Source organism: Geotrypetes seraphini, chromosome 3 (genome assembly GCF_902459505.1).
Source record: "Geotrypetes seraphini chromosome 3, aGeoSer1.1, whole genome shotgun sequence".
Taxonomy (NCBI): Eukaryota; Metazoa; Chordata; class Amphibia; order Gymnophiona; family Dermophiidae; genus Geotrypetes; species Geotrypetes seraphini.
In genome coordinates, this window is record NC_047086.1 from 17,855,380 (window position 1) to 17,880,759 (window position 25,380).

The 25,380-nt window shown below is 47.0% G+C and overlaps 1 protein-coding gene across 1 annotated transcript in view; it reads right to left on the reverse strand.

The window, feature by feature from the left end:
- The window catches only part of GRIK2 (glutamate ionotropic receptor kainate type subunit 2), a 1,206,237-nt gene that overhangs the window by 640,921 nt on the left and 539,936 nt on the right, over positions 1-25,380 (reverse strand). Inside the window, exon 6 of the mRNA XM_033936333.1 lies at positions 6,701-6,874. Coding sequence (XP_033792224.1) covers positions 6,701-6,874 — 174 coding nt within the window. The remainder of the gene's footprint in view (positions 1-6,700; positions 6,875-25,380) is intronic.

The window sequence follows — 25,380 nt, forward strand, 5'->3', positions numbered from 1 at the left end:
GCCTGTTGCCAGTATACAGGCCTCGGGCTTCGATTTTGCGGAGGCTATCTTCCCCTTCATGCCCCCGCAGGTCGGTTTTAAGAAGTGCCAGCGGTGTGCACGCCCGATCTCCATAACTGACCCACACAATTGGTGTTTGCAGTGTCTGGGTCCGGAGCATCGGGCGGACTCCTGCACCCGCTGTGCTACTCTTCAAAAAAGAACCCTTAAAAACCGAAGAATTCAGCAAACTCTCCTCTTCGGCACCGAGTCGGCGATGGACTCCTCACCTTCAACAGCGGTACCTCAAAAATCGGCACCGTCGTCCTCGACACCGACCGACCCCGCATCGGCGTCACTGGCGCCAGGTAAGCCAGCTAAGAAGCCTTCCTCTTCCCTCGAGCGCCCTCCAGCTACGGTGGCGACACCGTCCCTACCGGCATCGCACCGGTCCCGCAAACGCTCTGCCCCGATCTCGGTGAGTGCCTCGTCATCGGCCTCCTCATCGCCGGGGCGTGGAGCGGCATCTAAGGAACCGAAGAAAAAGAAAGCGGTTCCGATGCCACCCCTAGATGACCGTATCTCGGCCATCTTAAAGGCTCAACTCCAAGAACAGTTGAAGAAACAACTTGAACAACTGTTGCCCACTATCCTGGCACCGCTCCTTCCGGTACCAGACCGGCCCGAGCCCCGTACCGAGCCCCCGGTGTCCACCCCTTCGGTACCGGTGAACACATCCATGCCGATCCTTTCGGCCCAACAACTTCAAGGCGATCCGGTGGTTCATTCTCAGGCCACATTGGATCCTCCTCGGCACCAGGCGGTACGGCATTCTTCTCGGGACCGAGATAGACGCCGGTCGTCCTCCCCTGGTACCGTTTCGGTGCGCTCTGGAAAATCCTTGTCCAAAACTCGCCATACCGCGCCCTCCACCCCGGTGTCTCGACATGCACCAGAAGTCAGGGACCCTGATTTATGGGAGGAAACTCCTCTCGGTACCGAGGAGGATCCCTCCTCATCTGATGAGGAACCATCGGCACCCGATGCCACCTCTAAACCAGAGCAGTCCTCATTTTCTAAATTTCTGAGAGAAATGTCTGCTGCCCTGTCCCTTCCTCTGGAATCGGACTCAAAAAAGTCTCAAGCCTTTCTAGAGGCTCTAGACTTTGAGCAACCTCCTAAGGAGTTCCTCAAGCTTCCCGTGCATGACATTCTACGGGAAACGTTCTACAAAAACTTGGAAAATCCCCTCACGGTACCGGGAGCCCCCCGTAAACTGGACAACCTTTACCGTGTCATTCCCATTCCTGGATTCGACAAATCTCAATTGCCCCATGAGTCCCTTCTGGTTGAATCCACCTTAAAAAAAAAAAAACAAGACTCAGGGCTCCAGTGTCTATGCCTCTACCCCTCCTGGCAGAGAAGGTAAAACCATGGACAAGTTTGGCAAGAGGCTTTACCAGAATGCCATGCTTGCAAACAGGGCAAACAACTATTCCTTCCATTTTTCCTTCTATCTGAAGCATTTGGTCCAACAACTGTCTGCCCTCCAAAAGTACCTTCCTGAGCGCAAGGTCCCACTTTTCCAACAGCACATCTCTGGCCTTCTCCAAATGCGCAAGTATATGGTCCGCTCGATATACGACTCCTTCGAGCTCACCTCTCGGGCCTCTGCCATGGCCGTAGCCATGCGTCGCTTGGCCTGGCTCAGAGTCTCCGACCTGGACATCAACCACCAGGATCGTCTGGCCAACGCCCCCTGTCTCGGGGATGAGCTTTTTGGAGAGTCACTGGATTCCACCACCCAGAAACTCTCTGCCCATGAGACCAGGTGGGACACCCTGATCAAGCCGAAAAAGAAGGCACCGCCTGCCCGACCCTATCGGCCACAAACATCTTATCAACGGAGGTTCTCAGCCAGACCACTCAACCCGCCTCCCCAGCAATCTCGGCGACCCCGTCAACAGCAACATCATGCTCAGGCTCGATCTCAGGCCACTCAACCCTCTAAGCCTCCTCAGCCTGCTAAACAATCTCAGCCCTTTTGACTCTTCTCTCCAGGGCATAGCCAGTCATCCACCCTCGCTACCTCTTCCACAACCCATCGGAGGTCGTCTCACCATTTTCTCCAGCCGTTGGGAAGTCATCACGTCGGACCAGTGGGTCCTCAACATCATCCGCCACGGCTACTCTCTCAACTTCCAGACTCTACCTCCGGACAACCTTCCCGTAGAGTCTGCTTCACACTCATCTCAAACCCCCCTCCTCCTGAGGGAGGTTCAATCCCTCCTCCTTCTCAATGCCATCGAAGAAGTACCTCCAGATCAAAGGGGTCAGGGATTCTACTCCCGCTACTTCCTGGTCCCCAAAAAGACGGGAGACCTCCGTCCCATTCTCGATCTAAGGGACCTCAACAAGTGTCTAGTCAAGGAGAAGTTCAGAATGCTCTCCCTTGCCACGCTTTACCCTCTTCTTTCTCAACACGACTGGCTATGTTCCCTGGACCTCAAAGAGGCCTACACTCACATCTCCATCAATCAGAATTCTCGCCGCTACCTACGATTCCAGGTACTGCACCACCACTATCAGTACAAGGTGCTACCGTTCGGCCTAGCTTCCTCACCCAGGGTCTTCACCAAGTGCCTTATAGTGGTAGCGGCCTTCCTCAGGTCTCACAACCTCCAGGTGTTCCCCTACTTGGACGATTAGTTGGTGAAAGCACCTTCATCTCAACTCGTGCTACAAGCCACTCATCATACCATCTCTCTCCTCCACCTCCTGGGGTTCGAGATCAACTACCCCAAGTCGCACTTGCTTCCCACCCAGCGACTTCAATTCATTGGAGCAGTTCTGGACACCACGCTAATGAGGGCCTTTCTCCCCTCAGATCGCCAGCGGACCCTGCTCCATCTCTGCCGTCAGGTACTCATGCACCCCTCCATCCCTGCCCGACAGATGATGGTCCTACTGGGTCACATGGCCTCGACGGTGCATGTCCTTCCTCTGGCACGCCTCCACCTTCGTACGCCTCAGTGGACTCTCGCCAACCAATGGTCACAGACTACGGACCTTCTTTCTCATCCCATCTCTGTGACATCATCTCTTCAGCAATCTCTCCAATGGTGGTTGAACTCCTCAAATCTTTCCAGGGGTCTGCTTTTTCATCTGCCCCCCCACTCTATGATCATCACCACAGATGCGTCCCCCTACGCGTGGGGAGCTCACCTAGGAGATCTACGCACCCAGGGACTTTGGACCCCACAGGAGCGTCGTCATCACATCAATTTCCTGGAACTCAGAGCCATGTTCTATGCCCTCAAGGCTTTCCAACATCTTCTCTGCCCTCAAGTCCTCCTCCTGTGCACGGACAATCAAGTCGCCATGTACTACATAAACAAGCAAGGCGGCACCGGATCTCGCCCCCTTTGTTTGGAGGCTCTGCGCATCTGGACCTGGGCCACGGACCGCAATCTTTTTCTCAGGGCGGTCTATATCCAGGGCGAACAGAACTCTCTGGCCGACAATCTCAGTCGCATCCTTCAACCCCACGAGTGGACGTTGGACCCTCCGACTCTGCTCTCCATCTTTGCTCGATGGGGCACTCCGCAGGTGGACCTCTTTGCAGCACCTCACAATCATCAGCTGCCCCAATTCTGCTCCAGACTCTTCTCTCCTCACCGTCTGGCCCCGGATGCATTCCTGCTCGATTGGAGGGATCGGTTCCTGTATGCCTTCCCTCCACTTCCACTGATGTTGCGGACCTTGTCCAAACTCCGCAAAGACCACGCCACCATGATTCTTATCGCACCTCGGTGGCCTCGCCAACACTGGTTCTCACTCCTGCTCCAGCTCAGCTCCAGGGAACCCATTCTACTTCCTGTGTTTCCTACTCTACTTACGCAACAACATCAGTCTCTGCTACATCCCAATCTGTCTTCGCTCCACCTGACAGCTTGGTTTCTCTCGGGCTGACCTCTCCGGAGAATCTATCTCAACCGGTCCGCCTCATTTTGGACGCTTCCAGGAAACCGGCCACTCTCCAATGTTACCATCAGAAGTGGACCAGATTTTCCTCCTGGTGTCTCCGGCATCATCAAGAACCCACCTCCTTAGCGGTGGAAACTGTCTTGGAATATTTGCTCTCACTGTCCAACGCTGGCCTCAAAACTACCTCCATCAGAGTCCACCTCAGTGCCATCACTGCGTTTCATGAGCCTATTCTCGGAAAACCCCTCACGGCTCATCCTCTGGTTTCCAGATTCATGAGAGGACTCTTCAACATCAAACCGCCTCTCAAGCCTCCTCCTGTCGTCTGGGACCTGAATGTGGTTCTCTCAGCTCTCATGAAACCTCCGTTTGAGCCTCTTGCCACAACTTCTCTCAGGCTTCTTACCTGGAAGGTGCTTTTCCTAATTGCCATCACCTCTGCCAGGAGGGTTAGCGAACTGCATGCACTGGTTGCCGACCCCCCTTTCACTGTTTTTCACCATGACAAGGTTGTTCTGCGTACCCACCCTAAATTCCTTCCCAAGGTGGTCTCAGCTTTTCACCTCAACCAGTCCATTGTGCTGCCCGTCTTCTTCCCTAAGCCTCACTCGCATCCTGGGGAACAGGCGTTGCACACGCTGGATTGTAAGCGTGCCCTTGCTTACTATCTTGATCGTACCAGAGCTCACCGAACAGCCCCTCAGCTCTTTTTGTCTTTCGACCCCAACCGTTTGGGTCGTCCTGTCTCCAAACGGACACTTTCAAATTGGCTTGCTGCCTGTATTGCTTTCTGCTACGCTCGGGCCGGTCTCTCACTGGAAGGAACTGTCACGGCCCACAGAGTCCGAGCTATGGCTGCTTCTGTGGCTTTCCTCCGCTCCACGCCCATCGAGGAAATCTGCAAGGCGGCCACTTGGTCCTCAGTTCACACGTTCACTACTCACTACTGTCTGGATGCGTTCTCCAGACGGGATGGACACTTCGGCCAGTCTGTGTTACAAAATTTATTTTCCTAATGGCCAACCATCCCACCTCCCTCTTTGTTAGCTTGGAGGTCACCCATGTGTTAAGAATATGCTGCCTGCTTGTCCTGGGATAAAGCACAGTTACTTACCGTAACAGGTGTTATCCAGGGACAGCAGGCAGATATTCTTACGTCCCACCCACCTCCCCGGGTTGGCTTCTTAGCTGGCTTATCCTAACTGGGGACCACGCACTCCTCCGTCGGGCGGGAAGGCACTCGCGCACGCGCGGTGCGTCCAACTAGAAACTTCTAGTTAAAAAGGTCCGTACCGAGGGCTCCGTCGGTGACGTCACCCATGTGTTAAGAATATCTGCCTGCTGTCCCTGGATAACACCTGTTACGGTAAGTAACTGTGCTTTTTTGCCAGATGAAGCAGAACTGAGGCTTTTCCTCCACTTCTTTTTTCTTTTTCTTTTTTTTCCCCTGCTATTTACCTGCTGTGCGATTGGAGTTTTGTGTGGGAGTAAGGCCTTTTAGCGTTGCAGGGGGGATATCAGGTTTCCCATGGGGTGGTGATATTTAGTAGAACAGTGGGTTCTCCTCCCCCCCACCCCCTCGAAGCACTTTCAAATTGAGTTTAAATCCGGCACGCTGATGTCCTGCGCGCGATTGTCGGCCCAGCCTTGTCTGCACGGGATAGTCTCGCACGGTTTTGACGCGTCACCAACCACAAGTTTCCAGAAGACACCGTTTTACAGGTATGTGTTGCTATCTGACTTACTAAAAAGATGCAAAAGCAAGAAAATTGATTTTTCAAAGGCTTCGAGTTCTCAATACGAGTTCAACCATGTCTTGTACGCTGGAATCTCATAGCTTGGTTTAGGTTCTTGAGTTCAGTAAATTAAGTTGACAAGCCATCGTCTAACTTCTGCCGATTTTTCAAATGTGTCAGAGTCCAAGAAAAGGGACCAAGTCTTAGAAATTGAGTTATTGGGCTGGCTGAAGATGCGGATTCAAATTCAACTAACCATAGCTCTCTTTCATTTCATTTGCCAGAGATATACAGTTTAAATTAACACCAATTTTTAGTTATAAATAAAACCCAACTGACATTGTTGCCTCGTTTCTCAAGTAAGCATCCACTAAGACTTGGTACCTTTTCTTAGAATGCAACACAAATCTTGCTGTCTCACGGATACATATACCTCTCATTTTGGGTGTCAGGTCAAAAGCGCGCCGGGACAAAGGCGCGCCCAGACAATTGAGCGCAGCGCGGAGGCACGCGCCGCTCAAAATTACCGTTTTTAGGGCTCCGACGGGGGGGGCGTGGGGGGAACCCCCCCACTTTACTCAATAGACATCGCGCCGCATTGTGGGGGCGTTGTGGGGGGTATGGGGGGTTGTAACCCTCCCGCATTTTACTGAAAACTTAACTTTTTCCCTGTTTTTAGGGAAAAAGTTAAGTTTACAGTATAATGTAGAGGGTTACAACCCCCCAAGCCCCCCATAACGCCGGCACGATGTCTATTAAGTAAAGAGGGGGGGGTTCCCCAACAAAACCCCCCGTCGGAGACCCTAAAAACTGTAATTTTGAGCGGCGCGCGCCTCCGTCTTGCGCTCAGTTGTCGGCGCGCGTCTTTGTCTTTCGCGCCGTTGTCTATGAACCCTCATTTTGACCATGTGCCTAAATAATGCAATATAAGCACTGATAAACAGACTATATGAAGTCCTTCACGCATAGAAAAGCAGTCTAGAATGTAAGAGTCATACCGTCATGAAGCCATCCAACAAACCAGAGTCAGGTTTAGGCGGTGCTTGCAATCGTTCCATGGACCACTTCTCAATGATGGAGGACACTTGGCTGTTTTCGGTGTTTAGAATCCTGAATCCGGTCATATTGACACCACTATACCGATATGGCTCCACATCGAGAGCAAAGAGGTCCTGCAAAAGAAATCACTCGAGTCAGTGGGAGCGTTTAGGTGAAAGATTGGGTTCTACTTAGGCAACCTTAAGATGAACGCATTGATTTGGCAAACAAGGCAGTGGTGTTCCAAGCTGACCTCGAAAGTGCCCAACCATCATTGTGTCTCACAAAAATGGGAAATAAATATTGGGAAAACGTGAACCTCCTCTGTATGTAAGATAAGCCGTGGTCAAGCAAGTGTAAGCCATTCCCATATCCTTGTCTCTTACTTCTTATGAATAACACATGAGGTTTGCTGTAATGAAACGAACATATTATAATTTAACATGCTCTCTTAACCCTGGTCTCTCTTGGCTTTCGCTCATCTCTTCTTAAAATAACTGTAGGAGAGACCCCAGAGGATAGAGAAAGCGGGAAGAGAGGGGCAGATAGCAGTTATGCAAAACCAGAGAAAAATGAGAGTGAGCGCGGGTGAGAAGTCATCATGGGCACCTTTCAAAAGTTCTTCGTGAACGTTGACCTATCAAGAGCACCATTGTTTGCTGTGATTTTTCAGATGAGCATTGTACCATTAGATTTGCGTTGCATTTAAGATCCTATTTGGCATTTTTGCCACTTTGATTCCTTTAGACTGGATTGTTGATAGGTCTCATCTTGCCAGAAGTTCTCAAAAATTAAAACTTCAATTTCCCTCTCTCAGTGGTAAAAACAGAACCTTTAAGAGATTTAGGGCTCCTTTTATCAAGGTGCGCTACGGGGGTTGGCGCGTCGGACACTTCATCACACGCTAACCCCCGCGGCAAGCCAAAATGCTAACGCCTCGTCAATGGAGGCGTTAGTGGTTAGCGCGGCCGGCGGTTTTAACGTGCGGTATTCTGCGCGTTAAACCCCTACCGCACCTTGATAAAAGGAGCCCTTAGTCATTCTTTTGCATTTTAATTAACCAAATTCTGGGATGCTTTACTGCTTACATTAAGAAGTTTAGGATCTTTCGCTTTATTCCGGAAAATTCTGGACAGGTTCAGGACTAATGTCAGGAAGTTCTGCTTCACTCAGAGAGTGGTTGACACCTGGAATGCCCTCCCAGAGGAGATTATTGCGGAATCGACCGTCCTAGGCTTCAAGAGCAAACTAGATGCATATCTCCTTAAGAGAGGCATATAAGGATATGGTGGACTATAAATTACGCCAGGTGTACACCTGGCGGGGCCTCCGCGTGTGCGGATCGCCGGACTTGATGGACCGAAGGTCTGATCCGGAGATGGCAGTTCTTATGTTCTTAATGGAAATTAACTATTTCAGTCTACTTTTCCTTGTCAAGTTTATGTATTATGTAGTACATTATTGTTAACCGCGTCGAGCTCCTCTTGGTCGATGACTCGGTCTAGAAAACTAAGGTTTAGTTTAGTTTAATTTAATTCACAATGTATTTAATTGGATAACCCATTATGAGCTTTATCGGAAGTCCGGTCTAATAAGAACATTAAGGGCTCCGTTTATTAAGCTTTGATAGTGGTTTTAGCACACGCTACATTGCCTCGCACACTAGACGTTAACGCCAGCATTGAGCTGGTGTTAGTTCTAGACACGTAGCGCAGGTTTAGCGCGTACTAAAATTCTGCGCACGCTAAAAACGCTATCACAGCTTCATAAAAGGAGCCCTAAGATAATACAATTATATTCTGTTTCGATGCTGTAGATCAGTGTTCTTCAACCACCGGTCCACGGTGCGATCGATGCGGCGTTACCTTCGAGCCAGCTCCCTCTTCCTCACCGATTCAGTGCAGAAAGCCACAGGGAGTGGCTCCAATGTGCGTCCTGCGCCTGAACCGGAAGCTTTCTCTCTGACGTTGCAACGTCAGAGGGAAGGCTTCCAGATGAGGCACGGGACACGCAAGGAGCCGCTGCCCGCAGCTTTGTGCACTGCATCAGTTAGGAAGAGGGAGCTGGCTCGAAGGTAACGCCGCAAATTCTAGCACTGAGCAAATGCTGGATGAAAATAGGAGGAGAGAGGAGCAAGCTGTAGACAGAGACAAACAAAGGAGCTCCCATACGAGGAGCTCCCATACGAGGAGCGGTTAGGGAAGTTGCAGCTCTACACACTCAAGGAACGTAGAGAGAGGGGAGATATGATCGAGACATTCAAGTACCTCACGGGTCGCATCGAAGTGGAAGAGGATATCTTCTTTTTCAAGGGTCCCGCGGCAACAAGGGGACATCAGTGGAAAATCAGGGGCGGGAAACTGCACGGTGACACTAGGAAGTTCTTCTTCACCGAAAGGGTGGTTGATCGCTGGAATAGTCTTCCACTTCAGGTTATTGAGGCCAGAAGCGTGCTAGATTTTAAGGCCAAATGGGACAAACATGTGGGATCTATCCGCAAAGATAGATAGGGAGGGTCATTGGAGTGGGCAGACTTGATGGGCCGTGGCCCTTATCTGCCGTCTATTTCTATGTTTCTATGTTTCTAAAGGAGGGAAATAGACGATTGACTATGCTGTGATGAGGGCTACAATGGAGTCAAAATGTGGAATGCACTAACAGGGAACTTACGACTCTCTGCTGATCGTGTAAATTTCAAGAAGTTGCTGAAAACACAGTTATTTGTTAATGGCATTTACGCAATATATCGTAACAGTTAGTCATGAAGATGTAAGTAAAGACATTCTTGTCTTCGGAATGATATTTGTCGTAATGATATGTATGTTTAATTGGAAACCAATGGGTAACAGGCATTATACACATTTTTAAAATAAATAAATAAAGGTCAGTTTTTTAGATTTACACTTTGTTATAGCAATACTATATACTCCTTAGCAAATTAGAAAATGTTCAAACTATTCCTTATGTGTTTCTTAATATCATGACAATTCTTACGCAATCTGCCTTGAACCGCAAGGTAATGGCGGACTAGGAATCACTAATGTAATGTAATACTAGGGGATAAAGTTAGTGCTTTATTTGACGTACGATACCATCCTATTTGGTACGTTAATGAGGGCTAAAAGCCAAATATCTGCTCGGAATAACAACCTTCTCTTTATAATGGCAGGGGTTGCCATACAACTTATTTTGAGGAACTGGAAAAACTGGGATTGATTAAATTATACTTTGTGGTGGGAATCTCTATGTCACACTTTTAAAATGGAACGTATGATGGCCATACAAAAGGGACATTATAGGAAGTTTATGGATATTTGGGAGCCGTTGATAAAATTCTGTAAGGAGTGATTGTTGATTTTGCCCATTGATAATACACGTCCAGGGTGGATGGGAAAATATATTTTTAATTTGAGTGCAAATTGTTGGATATATAGTGTGTGTGGGGGGGGATATATGTATTTGTCATCCTCTATAATAAAACCCTAAGCGCGCATGCACACTTAGGGTTTTGTGATTCCTGCGGCGTGCTGTATCTTTCCGTGGCCGTATTCCATTTTGGAACACGGAGGCAGGGAACACGCCAGCGACTTTCCCCTCCCGCCCTCACTCACCAACCGCTGTCCCCCCCCCCCAGTTTCTCGACCTGTTCACCGCTGATTGATCAGTTCCGCCGGATGACATAGCGCCGAGCTGGATCAGGTCCGTCCAGTGCCTTTTTGTTGTGCGCTCTGTAGTTTGTTTCTATGCCGCTCTGGGTGGAAAGAGCTGAAAGGGGAACTACAACTCCCAGGGTAATGTGGTGTGCCATAGTGACGTTTCAGAAGATTTTCTGTCATTAAGTGTTCTGCCTCGACTCAGAATCCTTGGCGGTATATAAGAATAAAATTATTATTATTATTATTATTATTAATCCTTTACCTCACAGGAAATGGACTTGCTTCTCTTCCATCTGAAATGGCTTTCTCAGAATCGTAAAGCCAATCCAGAAGATGTTCCAAAACCTCAGGAAGGATCAAAGTACATACCAAGACTGGACAGGGGGAGCAGGGAAGAGGTGCTGCTTGATATGGGGGAGGTAAAAGGAAGGGAGAAGGGGTGCTGCTGGACAGGGGGGAGCAGTGAAGGGGTGGTGGTGGACTGCTGAGGAAAGAGAGAGACAGAAAGAAAGAAAGACAAACAGACAGAAAGCGGCCAAGGAGAAAGAGAGAGAGAGAGAAAGACAGGCACACACATGTATTCTAGCACCCGTTAATGTGACGGGCTTAAAGACTAGTAGAATGTAATTTTGATTGAATTTAAGTGATGTTAAAGCATAAAATGACTGTATAATATGTTGCACTTATTTTTGGCTTTAAAATGAATAAAGATTTATTTTTAAAAAACCCAAAAAAACAAAGTTAGTGCTTTCTGATTCAGGACAAATGCATCTATTTTAGTTTTCTTGGACATAGAGACTGGTGTACTATTTTCAGTAATGCCTTTTTATATGTTCCATGGCTTGTAAAATGGGTGTGGTTACTGTAGGGGGTGGAGCCATTGATAGTAACCCGGCCTTTAATATTGGCCTTGTATGAGTACCGGTATCTTTTTTTCCTACAGTTTGTGATCCCCTGTTTCATATTTGGGGTCCATCGGTGTGTGGCAGTAATGACAGATCTTTTAGTTTAGAGTTGCTCATTCTCAAGCTTATTCTTATTCCAGGGTCTGGATGTGGAATATGGTTCCTCTCTCTCTCTAAGATATATTAATAATCTTCTCGGATTCCGTAAGGCTGCTAAAACATATTTGTTTTAATTGAGCCTGTTGATGTGCTAAAAGGAAATTGACCGACTGGAACTATTGTGTAAATTTTAATGTATTTTTCATTATTTCTTGTATTGTTTTATTATTATGAATGCAATTTTATAACCTGTTCTGGATGCTGTCGGAAGGACAGGCTAAATAATTGGAATTGATAAATAAATAATGGTGGCACGGAGGAAAGAGAATCTTGAGACCCCCCCCACCTTGTTTTCTACCCCGAGTCCTAGCATGCTGGTGGAGGTCTCCAAGCCTCCTAGGAAGCCTACCAGAATGCCATTCTACCATGCTGGGCAGTTGGTGACAGTGCCTTTGAGCTACCAATATTGATAACTGTGCATGCCTGGGATGTTGGCATCAATGGCTCAGAAATGCCAACTGCTAAGCTTGGTATAAGGGAAGTCTGGCCGCATTAGGAGATCATCCTCACCAGATAATTTTTTTTTTGTTGTTGAGAGGCACCGGGTGAGGGCAGGAGCGGAGAGAACACTTTGTGCTCTGGGAGTGAATGGGTAAATGTGAACCCGATATGCTTTCCCCTTTCAAAATGTGCAAAGACTAGATGACACTCTATGAAGCTTCACAGTAGCACATCTTAAATAAGAGAAATATTTTTCCACTCAACCTATAATGAATCTTTGAAACTCGTTGCCAGAGCAAGTGGCTGGCTTAATGTAGCAGGATTTTAAAAAAAAATGTCTGGACAATTTCCTGGAGGAAAGGTCCATAAGATGCATTTAGGGAGCCTACCAGGTACTTGTGACCTGGACTAGTCGTTGTTGAAAACAGAATACTAGACTAGATGGATCCTTGGTCTGTCCCAGTAGGGCAACTCATCTTCTAACCTGATTATGCTTAAATAGGTGACATCAGTATTGATGACATCCCCCTGACAGTTGCTGAGAACATTGCTATGTGCAGCAGAAAACTGTCATCCGTAGAGCAGAACCTTTCAATTAGATCCCCTCGTGTCTAATCTAATCTAATCTAAATCTTGGGTTTATATACCGCATCATCTCCGCAGATGGAGCTCGACACGGTTTACATGGTTAGGGAAGGAACGGAACTCCAGTGGAATTATATAAGTAAGAGAGAAGAGAGGTTGGTGTGAGAGTGCCAGGAGCGGGACGGGGTTACGTTCTGGAGAAGAGCCAGGTCTTCAGATGCTTACGGAATGGTAGAAGGGGGCTCAAATTGCGGAGAGGGGAAGGGAGACTGTTCCAGAGCTGAGTGATTCTGAAAGGGAGGGAAGAGCCAAGTTTACCAACAAGGGAGATGCCTTTTAAGGAGGGGTAGGATAGTTTTAATTTTTGCGTGGATCTAGTGGAGGTTGGATTTGAGGAATTCCAGGATAGAGGGATAAAAGGAGGAAGGATACCGTGGAGGATCTTGAAGGTTAGGCAGGCACATTTAAAGTGGACCCTGGAAATAACGGGAAGCCAGTGGAGTTTGGATAGGAGCGGTGTGACATGGTCAAATTTACTTTTTGAGAAGATAAGTTTGGCCGCGGTGTTCTGGATTAGTTGGAGTCTGTGGAGGCTTTTCTTTGTTAAGCTTAGGTAAATGGAATTTATATATAGTCCAACTACCTGTTCTTTTGCTTTCACATTTGACCAAAATTAGTCTCCAGAAACAAGATATGTGCAGCGTATTTCTATCTGCGAGCATTCTTTGCTTACCAGAAATTTTGATGAAACGGAGTCAGGATTAAATAGGAAGGCCTCCAAGAGGAGGCACATTGAAAGCTATTGCTTTTGTGATTCAGTGGCTGCGCTTTCCATGGGCACACAAACAAAACCAGACACTCTAAGGGAGCTACACAGAGATGCATCTTCCTCGTAATATCTCTAGTCAAGATGACACAACAGCTTACTGAGCAGACAAGCTTTGCATTATTAGTCTTGATAAATACGGCGGCTGTAACATTACAAGAGTCTGCCCTGATTTTTTTTTTTTTTTTTTTTTCCATTCTCCTTCATAGTTATTCATTTAATTCTCCAGCTTTACATGTAATGTTTTCTGGAATATGCGAGGCATTATTTTGAGAAGCAGTTTCCATAGGTACAGAAAGGAGTCTTTCCCCTATTATGTTCTGAAGGGAAAAAAAAAAATCATTTGCTGAAAAATCATATTAAAATATTGATTTATTGATTTAGATTTTTATCCCGACCTCCCAGTTAGCTCAGAACGGTTTACAAGTAAACATTCACAATGGAGCTTCTCTATGCATTGTGCATGCTACCCGGATAACGGACGGGTGACGCACTAATCCTTGCATTTGGCGCGAGTCACTAAGGGCTGGATTCTCTAATATCCCCCCCAACTTAGACAACAGAACTCATTACTAGCATTCCGTAAATCGGTAAAGACCCTCCTCTTCAATTAAAGATCTCCTCTGTCTCTCCCCCCCTTAAGCCCCACCCTCCACTCTCCTATTTCCCTCCCGAAATTCCAGTATGACCCTCTCTTACTCTATCCACTAAAAATTTGCATCTATATGCTTATAACTTTCCGTAAATTAAACTACGGTATTTCCCCCTTCTCTCTCTCTGCTTAATCTCCCTGTATTCAATTCTCTCTAAAAACTATAAATCCAACCACTAAACCTGTTGTACTACTTATATGTCTAGTTACTCCGCACTGTGTATGTTCATTTGTAAACCGTTCTGAGCTATTGGGAGGACGGGATAAAAATCTAAATAAATAAAAAAAAATAAAAAATAAAATAAATAAAATAAATAAAATACAAAGGGCTGCAACCGCCCCTGGAACTGTAACGATTTCAAAAAGACGCGTCGTTCTCGAAGAACTGCGCACACAAATGAGGTTCGTGGAGATTTGCGGAGGGTCGCCAGATTTAAATGCGATGAGTTGTCGGCGTTAACGATTAGCGCAGGTGCAGAATAGTCCGTGGAAAGAGGTGTACATGTGTGCAAGCTAAGCTGTGGGCATGCATTTTGCATCAAAGGCGCGTGTCCTGTGCTTGCAAGCTTTTGAGATTTATTTTCTCCCATACTATTATACTACTATCAGTTATATGTATGGTGTATTTTTTTAAGTGTTATCATGAGCCACAGCCAGAAACACATGCCAGAGATACACTTTTCACAGTACCGGCAACCTCTGGACCAGCCGGTAATTTTTGGTCATCAAAAACCATCACTGCGCTTGGAGAATCACCCGGTGATGATAGAGAATTTGCCTGGAGTGCTCGTTTAAATATTAATGAGCCCGTTTGACTACCATTTTAATATTAATGACCTCGATGTAATACATTTGAATGGAAGAGTCGGAGGCTGCTAGGAAGTAGAGAATGACACAGGGACCGTTTTCCGCGGTAAACCGTGGTCACTGCAGTAAATCTGCAGGAATGGAGACATTTGCATCTGGTTTACTTCAGGAATGGGGACAAGACCTTTTACCGCCCTGTGGGAGTGGTGAAAAGTCTTGCTCCTGTGGTGAAAAAAAATTGCGCCCGTGTCAGACTCGGCATCTCCTCCCCAGCTTCTCTTGGGCGTATTTTGCCTTCAGGAGCCAGCCATGCCACGATGAAGACAGAAGGAACCCTAAACCAAAACCTGAGACCAATCTGATTTGAAGGATAAAATTTCCAGAGAACATAAGGTAGAAAAATATAAATTTATTTTATGTTTTGTGATTAGAATATTTCATTTTTGAAATATGTATTCTGCTAGAGTTGGTATTAAACATAACTGGGGACTGCAAAGCCCAAGCTGTGCTTCTTTAGCTTCCAGCTGGCTTAGGGCTCTCTCTCTGACCAGCGGGCAGTTGCCCTAGTTGTTAACACTGTTCCTGCCATGTGTGACTGAATTATTCTGTTTGCTTGATTTTTCCATGTAGCATTCTATAGGAATTTGGTTTGTTCAGTTTTCACAGTGGAGGGGATATTTGTGAAAGGGAGGGGAGATAGGGTTTTGTTTTGTTTTTAAATCTTTGCTCTGTATTATTTGTGTTTATAAAATGATAATTGTAAAGAATATTGTCTCTTTTTATACTTTCATAAAATAAGTTCACTATAAAATCATAACTATTCGAGGCTTGTGCGGATGGGATCTGCAGTGCGGGGGCGGGGATGGGGACTGAGCTTGCGGGGACAGGGCAGGGATGTGGACTGAGCTCGCGGGGGCAGGGACGGGGACTGAGCTCATGGGGACGGGGAAGAAATAAGAGAAAAGGAAGAGGAGGATAGTGATGCCAGACCACAGGAGGGAGAAGGAAAGGGAAAGAGAGAGAGAGAGATGCAGAGCAGGGATGGAAGGAAAGGAGGGAAGAGAGAAATGCCAGACTGCAAAGAGAGGAGAGAGATAGCAAATCATGGAAAGAGGGGAAGGGAAAGAGGGAGATGTCAGACCACGGGAAGGGGGAGGAGGAGGATAGGAAAGAGCGAGAGATTTCAGGGAAGAGAAGGGAAGGGAAGGAGGTGCCAGACCACAGTAGGGGCAGTAGGGGAAAGGAAGGAGAGGATAGAGATGCCAGACTGTGAAGAGAGGAGAGAGATACCAGACCATGGGAAAAGGGGAAGAGAAGATATTGTACCACTGAAAGGGATAGGAGGAGGGGGCGGTAAGAACATAAGAACATAAGCCATGCCTCTGCTGGGTCAGTCCTGAGGTCCATCATGCCCAGCAGTCCGCTCACGCGGCGGCCCATCAGGTCCAGGACCTGTATTCTAGCCCTCTATCTATACCCTTCTATCCTCTTTTCCTTCAGAAAATTGTCCAATCCCTTCTTGAACTCCAATATCGTACCCTGTCCTATCACTCCCTCTGGAAGCGCATTCCAGGTGTCAACCACCAATTGGGTGAAAAGAACTTCCTAGCATTGGTTCTGAATCTGTCTCCTTTTAATTTTTAGGAATGCCCTCTTGTTCTTGTAGTTGTCGAAAGTTTGAAGAATCTGTCCCTCTCCACTTTCTCTATGCCCTTCATGATTTTATAAGTCTCTATCATATCCCCTCTAAGTCTCCGCTTCTCCAGCGAAACAAGCCCCAGTCTCTCTAATCTTTCAGCGTATGAAAGGTTTTCCATACCTTTTATCAAATGCGTAGCTCTCTTCTGAACCCTCTCGAGTATCGCCATATCCTTCTTAAGGTACGGCGACCAATATTGGACGCAGTATTCCAGATGCGGGCGCACCATCGCCTGATACAACGGCAGGATAACTTCTTTCGTTCTACTTGTAATACCCTTCTTGATTATTTCTAGCATTCTATTTGCTTTCTTAGCAGCCACTTCGCATTGTGCCGATGGCTTCATTGTCATGTCCACTATTACCCCTAAGTCCCTTTCTTGGGAACTCTCATTCAATAACAGCCCTCCCATTGTGTAGCTGTACCTTGGTAAGGAGAAAGATATGTCAGATCATGGTAGGAAGGAAAGAAGGAGAGAGAGATTTGTCAGACTTCAGGAAAGAGAGATTTTAGATCATGGGAAAGTGAAAAAGAAGGAGAGAGATGTTGGACCATGAAAAGGGGAGGGGGAGGGAAGGAAGGAGAGAGAGATGCCAGAGAAGGGACAGATGAAAGAAGAAAGATGCCAGACCTTAGGAAGGGGGAAGAAAGAGATGGCTTTTAAGACGGCTACCAACAACAGCGCCAGTTAGAGAATCTAGGCCTTACTCTACACATACTAGTATAGTTTATAATCTATGTGCTTACATGCGTGCTCTGCCTAAACTTCCTCCATCCACACGCCAATCATGACTATCTAAACTTACCCCCTAAATGCGCCTTAAACACTGGCTTAGTGAGAAGGGCCTCACTGTTTGAAATAGTCTGTGCTAGAGCCTTGGCCTTTCTCTAATAAAATATGCAGTGGCGTACCTAGCCTATGTGACACCCGGGGCCCATCATATTTTGACAAACATCCCCCCCCCATCTGTATGAAAAACATGATTTTTAGTAACAATCCACATGTCACACAAGAGTGTACCTAGGAAAAGGCAGCATCTTACATACTGCAGTGAGCAGTACAACAGCAATGCACTCATTGTAAAACGAAACAAGCCAGACTAGTACAGATCAATCCTACACAGTCAATCCTAACAGAAAACTATGTCTTTCGAACACACAAAACTGTAGTGTGGTTTTTAGCCATGGTAGTAACAGCTTTAATGCTCATAGAATTCTGAGAATCAGAGCTGCTACCATCACAGCTGGCGCTAAAAAATGCTCTACAATTTTGTAAAAGGGGGGATAAAATAGAAACACATAGACAAAGGTTTCATTGAACCACCAAGAAGCTGGACTCTGCATACAATGCAACCACAGAAACAATGACACACGTCTCCTAAAGCAATAAATAAATAAATAAATAGAACTTTTTTTTCTACCTTTGTCTTCTCTGGTTTCTGCTTTCCTCATCTTCTTGTTACTCTTTTCCTTCCTTCTGCCATCTCTCTGTCCCTATATGGCATCTTCTCTTCTTCTGTGCCCCTTCCAGAAACTCTATGCCTCCCCCTTCCATCTCTCCTTAGACCCCCATTGGTCTGGCATCTCTCTCCTCTCCTTTACTCTCCCACACCTCTCCTCTGTAATCCCTTTCCCTTTTTCCCCTCATTTTCCTTTTCAATTTATTTTCTGCATCTGTCTAGATTACGTTCTTACTACCCTATCGTCAATTTCCGTTTTCACTGTCTACCTACAGCTCGCCACCTCTTTCCTTCACCCCCTCCAGTATTTCACTAACTCAATCCTTTTCCCCCATCATGTGCCCTCTTTTAATTTATCACCTCCTTCCATCATGTGCCCTCTTTCTCTACCCCTTCCATCTAGTAACTTCTCCTCTGTCTACTTCCATCCAGCGTCTGCTCCCCTCTTTCTCTCCTCCCCATTTCCTTCCTGCATCTACTCCCTTATCTCTCCCATCCACACTTCAATCCAGCATAGGCTCCCCCTCTACCCTCCACACTACCATCCAATGTCTGCCCTTTCTCTCTCCATCCACCCCTCTTCAATCAGCATCTACCCCTTGTCTCTCCCTTCCCCCCACTTCCATCAGCATGTGTCCCCTTTCTTTCCCTCCAATCGAATTCCATCCAGTATCCTTCCCCCATTATGTCTCTCTCCCCTTTCTTTGCACACTAATTCAATCAGCACCACCCTTCCATACCACCCTGCCCACTTTCTCTCCCTCCATCACTCTTCCATACCAGCAATCCTGATCCCTTCTCTCCTTTCATGCAGCAAGGTCCCGCAATGACTGTAGCTGCTGGCTACTGGTCCACCCCACTCCAACATACTTGCTCAGGAGCAGAGTGTGCAGGAAGATCCCACGATGACTATGTCTGCTGGCTCTGCTCTGGAAGAAGTAAATTATGTTGGAGGGGGTGGACCTGGCAGACCCAGGGAGTTGTGGCAAAGTCCCGCGATGACTGCGTTTGCCAGGTCCACCCCCTCCGATGTAACGTACTTCTTCCGGAGCAGAGCTGGCAGACGTAGTCATAGCGGGACCTTTCTACACCTCAGCGTGACTGCCAACTCTGCTCCAGAGCAAGTACGTCGGAGGGGGTGGACCGGCAGTTGCGCTGAGGTGCAGGTCCTTTTGCACAGTAGGGCAGGACGTTCCTGACCCAGACCCAGCTGGCTGTGCACCCCCCTAGGCCGTGCACCCGGGGCGGTTCGCCCCCCCCCCCTTGGTACGCCACTGAAAATACATACACAATAGTGACCACACTCTTTGAAAATAGAGTGATTAAAGGATCAGCACAAGTGATAAAGTAGAAGACTGAGCACAAAGCCAGACAGCACTCCAAATTGCAATTAAGAACCTCGGTATCATTTTTCAGAATGTCATTTATGGATGGCAGAGCTCAAGAGAGATTTTGAGCTTTGTGACAAGCACGAGACAGTCTGTGACAGCCATCATTAAGGCACTTAAATCCAGCAGGTGAAAGGAATGCAGGAGATGAAATCAATTGCTGTTTGGTGTGTTTATTCAACACGGACTCTGAGCCTTCAACAGCAAATGAGTGTGGACATAGCACAGTTTCGGAAGCAAAGCACGGCAAAAAGCAGACACACACAGTAAGACTAAGCTGCTTTTACAGAAATCATATTTGAAGAAAACGTAATGCTGAACTACTGTATACTAGAGGCTATTACCCTGCCAAATCCCTTTAGAAAAAGGTGGGAGGTGGGTAACGATAAAAAGACCCAAGCATAATAATTGAACAAATACAAACATAATATAAATTATATGCACAATAAAAGCCAATCTCCTAATTTCACAAAAAACATACATGTCAACAAAATAAACTTTCGGGTTGTTGTTTTTTTTCTCTCAAAAGGATAAGGAAGAAATTCATTAAGGGGTATTAGGGTTTCATGTGTGTTAATGGAATTAGTGCCCATTAAGTGTTAAAGCCCCATTCTATACCTATCATTTAGCGTGTTCTAATACCATTAACATGTATTTAAAGCCATAAAGGGCTAAGAATATAAGAATTTGCCGCTGCTGGGTCAGACCAGTGGTCCATCGTGCCCAGCTGTCCGCTCCCGCCGCGACCCCCAGGTGCCCTGAGACCAGCCCTACCTGCTTACGTTTTGGTTCAACAGGAACCCGTCCAACTTTGTCTTAAAGCCCTGGAGGGTGTTTTCCCCTATAACAGCTAGATGCGCTAAAGATAGCGACCCGATCGCTGTTGGCCGATTCTCTGGCCGATTCTCCAGCAGCGATTGATGCGCTATCAAGTTTGCATGTGAATGATTTGTACGGAGGTAGAAACCATTTGCATGCAAACGCGACAGGCCCTAACAGCAGTGACAAGAGAAGCAGCCTCCCGTCACTGGTGTTAGAGCTTCTGGGGTTTTTTTGCACAATCTATCCCATTAAAAAAATAAAAAAAAGATCCCCCCTGCACCATGCCCCCCAACCTGTGCCGGCACCCCCGAGCCATCGTACCCCTCCTCCCGAGCCCCAAACAAATGGCTGGAGGGATTCCCACTCCCTCCTGCCATTCCTTCACCCCTCCCCGTGCAAAATGGCAGGAGGGATGCCTACTCCCTCCTGCCACGAAGGACCACCCATAACCACCCCTTACTCTCCCCCTTCCCAGAAAAGAAGGGCAGGAGAGATGCCTACTCCCTCCTGCCACTGGAGGTCCCCCACCACCACTTCCTTCCTCCCACTACCTTTTAAATTGGGAACAAGAGAGATACTCAGTCCCTCCTGCTCGTCCGAGGTTGCTAACTACAATGCTGGACCTTAGGCCCCTCCCAGGTGCATCATGTGATGCACGGGGAGGGGCCTAATGCCCTGATTGACTCAGACACCTCAGAACCTTCCCCTTGGGAGGGGTCTTAGGCATCTGAGCCAATCGGGGACTTTCTTAGGCTCCCTTTCTGCGCTAAAAACTGCTAGCGCAGTTGAATAGAAGACGGGGAAAGGTAAGTGAGCTGTCAATACCACCTGAAAATTTATTATGGAATGTTCACAAAACACATCGATTTGTAATTACGTCTTTGGGCTTGTCCATGTAGCAAAGTAACGAACTGGTAGTTGGAATCGGAGAAGTCCCGACTAGGATCCCAGTTTTGGCTAGTCTAAAATGCCTTCCTCGGGGAACACAGACAAAATATGTCACAAAAATCAATGCAAAATATTACCGATGAGCTAATCACAACCGATGCCATGTTGGCATCTGACATCATCGACAATGCTATTATTATTCACCAGGCAGAGGCTCAAATTGCTAGGATGAGTTGACTGCTGACAGATAAAGGAATGCATTATCCTGTATTTTGTCCCTCTCATTAAAGCTACACCACCAAATCTTAGGCATTTCATGTACTCTACAGGCATATAATAAATAAAATTTCACTGATTTGAATACATGTGATCTTTCTCAACATGTAGACAGAGGTAATGATGAAAGGCATTTCCGTAGGTAAAATAGCGTTTGATTTTTTTTCCTATCCTCAAAGCAGGAAAAGTGATGTATATTGTTTTATTATGTAAATATTCATACACACCACGTAGATGGATTCCTAGGGCTGGGGAGAGGCTGGAAAATCTAACAATATATATAGCTTCGATTATTCAAAGCTGTAAATGTTTCAGATGGGGGAAAAATTACCTGTAGACAAAGCAGAGAGAACCAGAGCCTCTTGTGTCACAATCAATGAAAGAGCAGAAAGGCACGGATTCTGAAAGTGGAGCCCTTAATCAGTGGGCGTCTGAAAAAAGGGCGCTGGTTGCATGTCACTCAGATTACAGCAAAACAAAGAAAGATCCAATGAATCTGCAGTGAAAAGCGAACACCAAAAACAAGCAAGAAGCTGCAGATGGAAAGGGCAGGAATTTTTATTAAAAAAGACCATATAAATTTGTAATCCTTTGAAAATGTCTCTCGTGTACATGGAACTCGGACCCTACACGGTTCGTGTTTCGGAGAAACACTCCTTCCTCAGGGGTCCGAGATATCTAACGCATCACATGCAGAGAGTAATACGGAAAACAACGTAGTAATACGGTCATCAAAATTTTCGAGACAGATGCGGGAAAATTCTCCTTCAGATTACGGCACCGTTTTCAGAATTGCGGCCCGTGCCAAAGATAGGCTCTGGAAATGGAGGCCAGGGTTTTACAGGCCTACATCTCCAGCATCTGACTTTGACGTAGATTCATGCTTAGCAGCATCGAACATCAATTCTGCCCATAACCATGCTTTTGACATTTGGCATCGCTAAGTGTCTCTGTAGACGTGGTTCTGGCACTGTGTTTGGTAGGTACCTCGTGGCTAGGGTTACCAGATGTCTGGATTTCCCCAGACATGTCCTTTTACCTCCCCCTCCTGTCCAGCAGCACCTCTTTCCTGCTCCCCCTGTCCAGTCGTAGACCTTCTCCCTTCCTTTTATCTCCCCCACTGTCCAGCAGCACCTCTTACCTGCTCCCCCTATCCAGCAGTAGCCCTTCTCCCTTCATTTTACTTTTTACCCGGTTGCGGCGCATGGGTCAGAAGGAGGCAGAAGAAAGAGAGGGCGACTGTTTTGTGCTTTTCTTACGTTTCAAGTCCACCTGTTTCCAGTGCATCTTTCCGGCGGTACGCAACCGCAGGTGGGGGAGGCGGTTCCAGATTTCAATCGAGCTGGTGACAGCCAGTCAGTGAATCGCGCCATGTGAATGTGACATGCGCCTGCGTGCCCCGCCTGGGATCTTCCATATTTATGATGGTTGCCGGCCCTGAATGAGCAGGGTAGTTTCTTTCTTTTTATTTTAACTGTACCTCGACTTGGAGCTGCCTGACACTCTCCGTCTTCTGCCTCCTTCTGCCCCCACGCACCTCAAATGGAATTCGGCACGGAAGCAGAAATCACGGCGGCAGGGATCACGCCGTGTCAACTATGCATGCACAGGTAAGGGTTCTATTATAGAGGATTTGCCCCCCTCTTTTACTCAGGAGCGCAAACCCATTAGCGCGTGCTAATCGGTTACCACACCTTAGTAAAATTAGGCCTTGGTTTCTATCCTGTGGGTCACAGTGTACACCCTTTGTGGATTGTTTTTTAAGTTATTTTGGATGCTTATTAAACTACAAACTGGTCCATCTGATTTTCTGTTCCACAACCTTTTTGTCGTTTCGCTGCTTCATTTCCTTTGTGGAACCTTTTGGTGCTATTTGGATTTTGTTGTTTTGCCTTCAAAACTAACAGACAGATTCTGTAACTGACGCCCATGTTGGCGGCCACCAATCGCATGTCAGTCACTCAACAGCGCCAGTTGCAGAATCGTGTCTAATCAGCCAAACTAGGCTGCTGAAGTATAGGCCTGGAAAACCCTGTCTTACATTTCAGCCACCTATCTTTGCTGCTAGACTGCAGCAGCCTAAGTTTACTGGGCCAATGGGTATCTTAGGCCCCTTCCTGTGTATTCCAGGATGCATTGGGAAGGGGTCCTATGGCTCTGATTGGCCCAGGTATCTAAGGCTTTAGGCACCTGGGTCAATCAGGGCCTTAGACCCTTCCCCAATGCAACCAGGATGTACTGAGAAGGGAAGGCCTGACATTTTGACGAGGCAGGCCTGATGGCTGGAGGGAGAAGGAATTCCTCTGGCCATCCTGACTACAAAAAGTATGGGTAGGGTCGAGTTGGGCTTAAGGGTGCCAGGGGGAAGGGTATTGTGGCTTGGGGGTATTAGGGCAGTGAGTTTGGGGGGTGTCCATAGTTGAGGATGTGTCAGGAGTTCAGGTGGGTCCGGAAGCAGGAGGGAGTACGCATCCCTCCTGCCGATCATGGTTGGGGGAGTGTTTCGGGTGGCAGACAGGAGAGACTGGGCATCACTCCTACCTATAGCAGTTGGGGGGTGTTTTGGGTGTCAGGCAGGAGGGAGTTTGTATCCCTCCTGCCAATTGGGGGGGTCCTCTGTCCATCTGATTTCAGGGAAATCCCCCCCCCCCCCCTTTTAAGTTGAGCTGGCAGGACTCTTTGGGGAGCCCTGCCAGCTCAGGTGATCGGGGATAAATTCCCCTGCCATGATCAGCTTATGGCTGCTGTAGGCGGCTGAAATGTAGGCCAGGGTTTTCCAGGCCTACATTTCAGCTGCCTATCGTGGCATGAATCAAAGCTAGGTAGCCGCTGTAGCCCACCTAACCCCACTTCCGGCATTTGCCCCGCGTACTTTGGTATTCCGCGACCTAAAGAGGCTCCCTAGCCTCGATTCCAGCCTTCTGCTTAGGTGTCGGCAGGCGCTTCAACCCTGCCATTTTTTTTTGCCATTTCCGATGGCGTTTTTCAGTTGACTTAGGCAGGGTGCCTACCGCCACCTAAGTTTAGGCACTGTTTATAGAATTTCCCTCTCAGTTCCTGTAATAAATCATGTTAAAACTTTTAAAACAAGGCCTAGATCCCGATTCTATAAAAGACACATATCGTTAGGCGCCTGGATCAGCGTGCCTAACCGATCTAGGCACCTAATTATTCAGTTAGACTTAATCGAGGCTGTTAATTGAAAAGCGCTAGTTTAAAAAAATTATAAATTTGCAATTAATTAGCTGGTAGGTGCCTAACTTGATAGACGCCTGCCGTTTCAATGTAGAAGTCTGTTCCAAGGTGCTTACCAGAAAGTAGATGTCGTTAGGGGCGGATTCTGAGCAAATTTTGGCGCCGGTAGGCATCTAACTTAGGTGCACTCATTTAGGCAAAAAAAAAACCCTGCTTTAGGCACTGCCTAGCCCAGTGGTCTCAAACTCAAACCCTTTGCAGGGCCACATTTTGGATTTGTCGGTCCTTGGAGGGCCTCAGAAAAAAATAGTTAATGTCTTATTAAAAAAATGACAATTTTGCATGAGGTAAAACTCTTTATAGTTTATAAATCTTTCCTTTTGGCTAAGTTTTTAAAAATAATATTGCAATTTATAGCTAAAGAGACATATGATGATCAAGAAACAATTTTATTTGACTTTTCTAATTATGATAAACCTACCGAGGGCCTCAAAATAGGACCTGGCGGGCCGCATGTGGCCCCCGGGCCGCGAGTTTGAGACCACTGGCCTAGCCCTATTCTATAAATGGTACCTAGCAAATGATTGACCCTTGCGTCCCTCAGCACCGGCAAGATAGGCGCCATTTATAGAATCAGGGCCATACTGTTCACCTCAGACAAAAAGAGGAGGAAAATGACCTCAGCGTCCCAGTCAAGTTCATAAAACGTTTACAGAACGACAAAGTATACAAGAAAATAATGGCAAAGGTTGAATAAAAACGTAAAACCCTCCATATCAAAAAAGCTAACTGCTCTTAAAAACTACTACTCCTGCTACTTATCACTTACATAACGCAGAAAGGCGTACCCAGCACTGTACATTTTGACATTTAACAGAAGG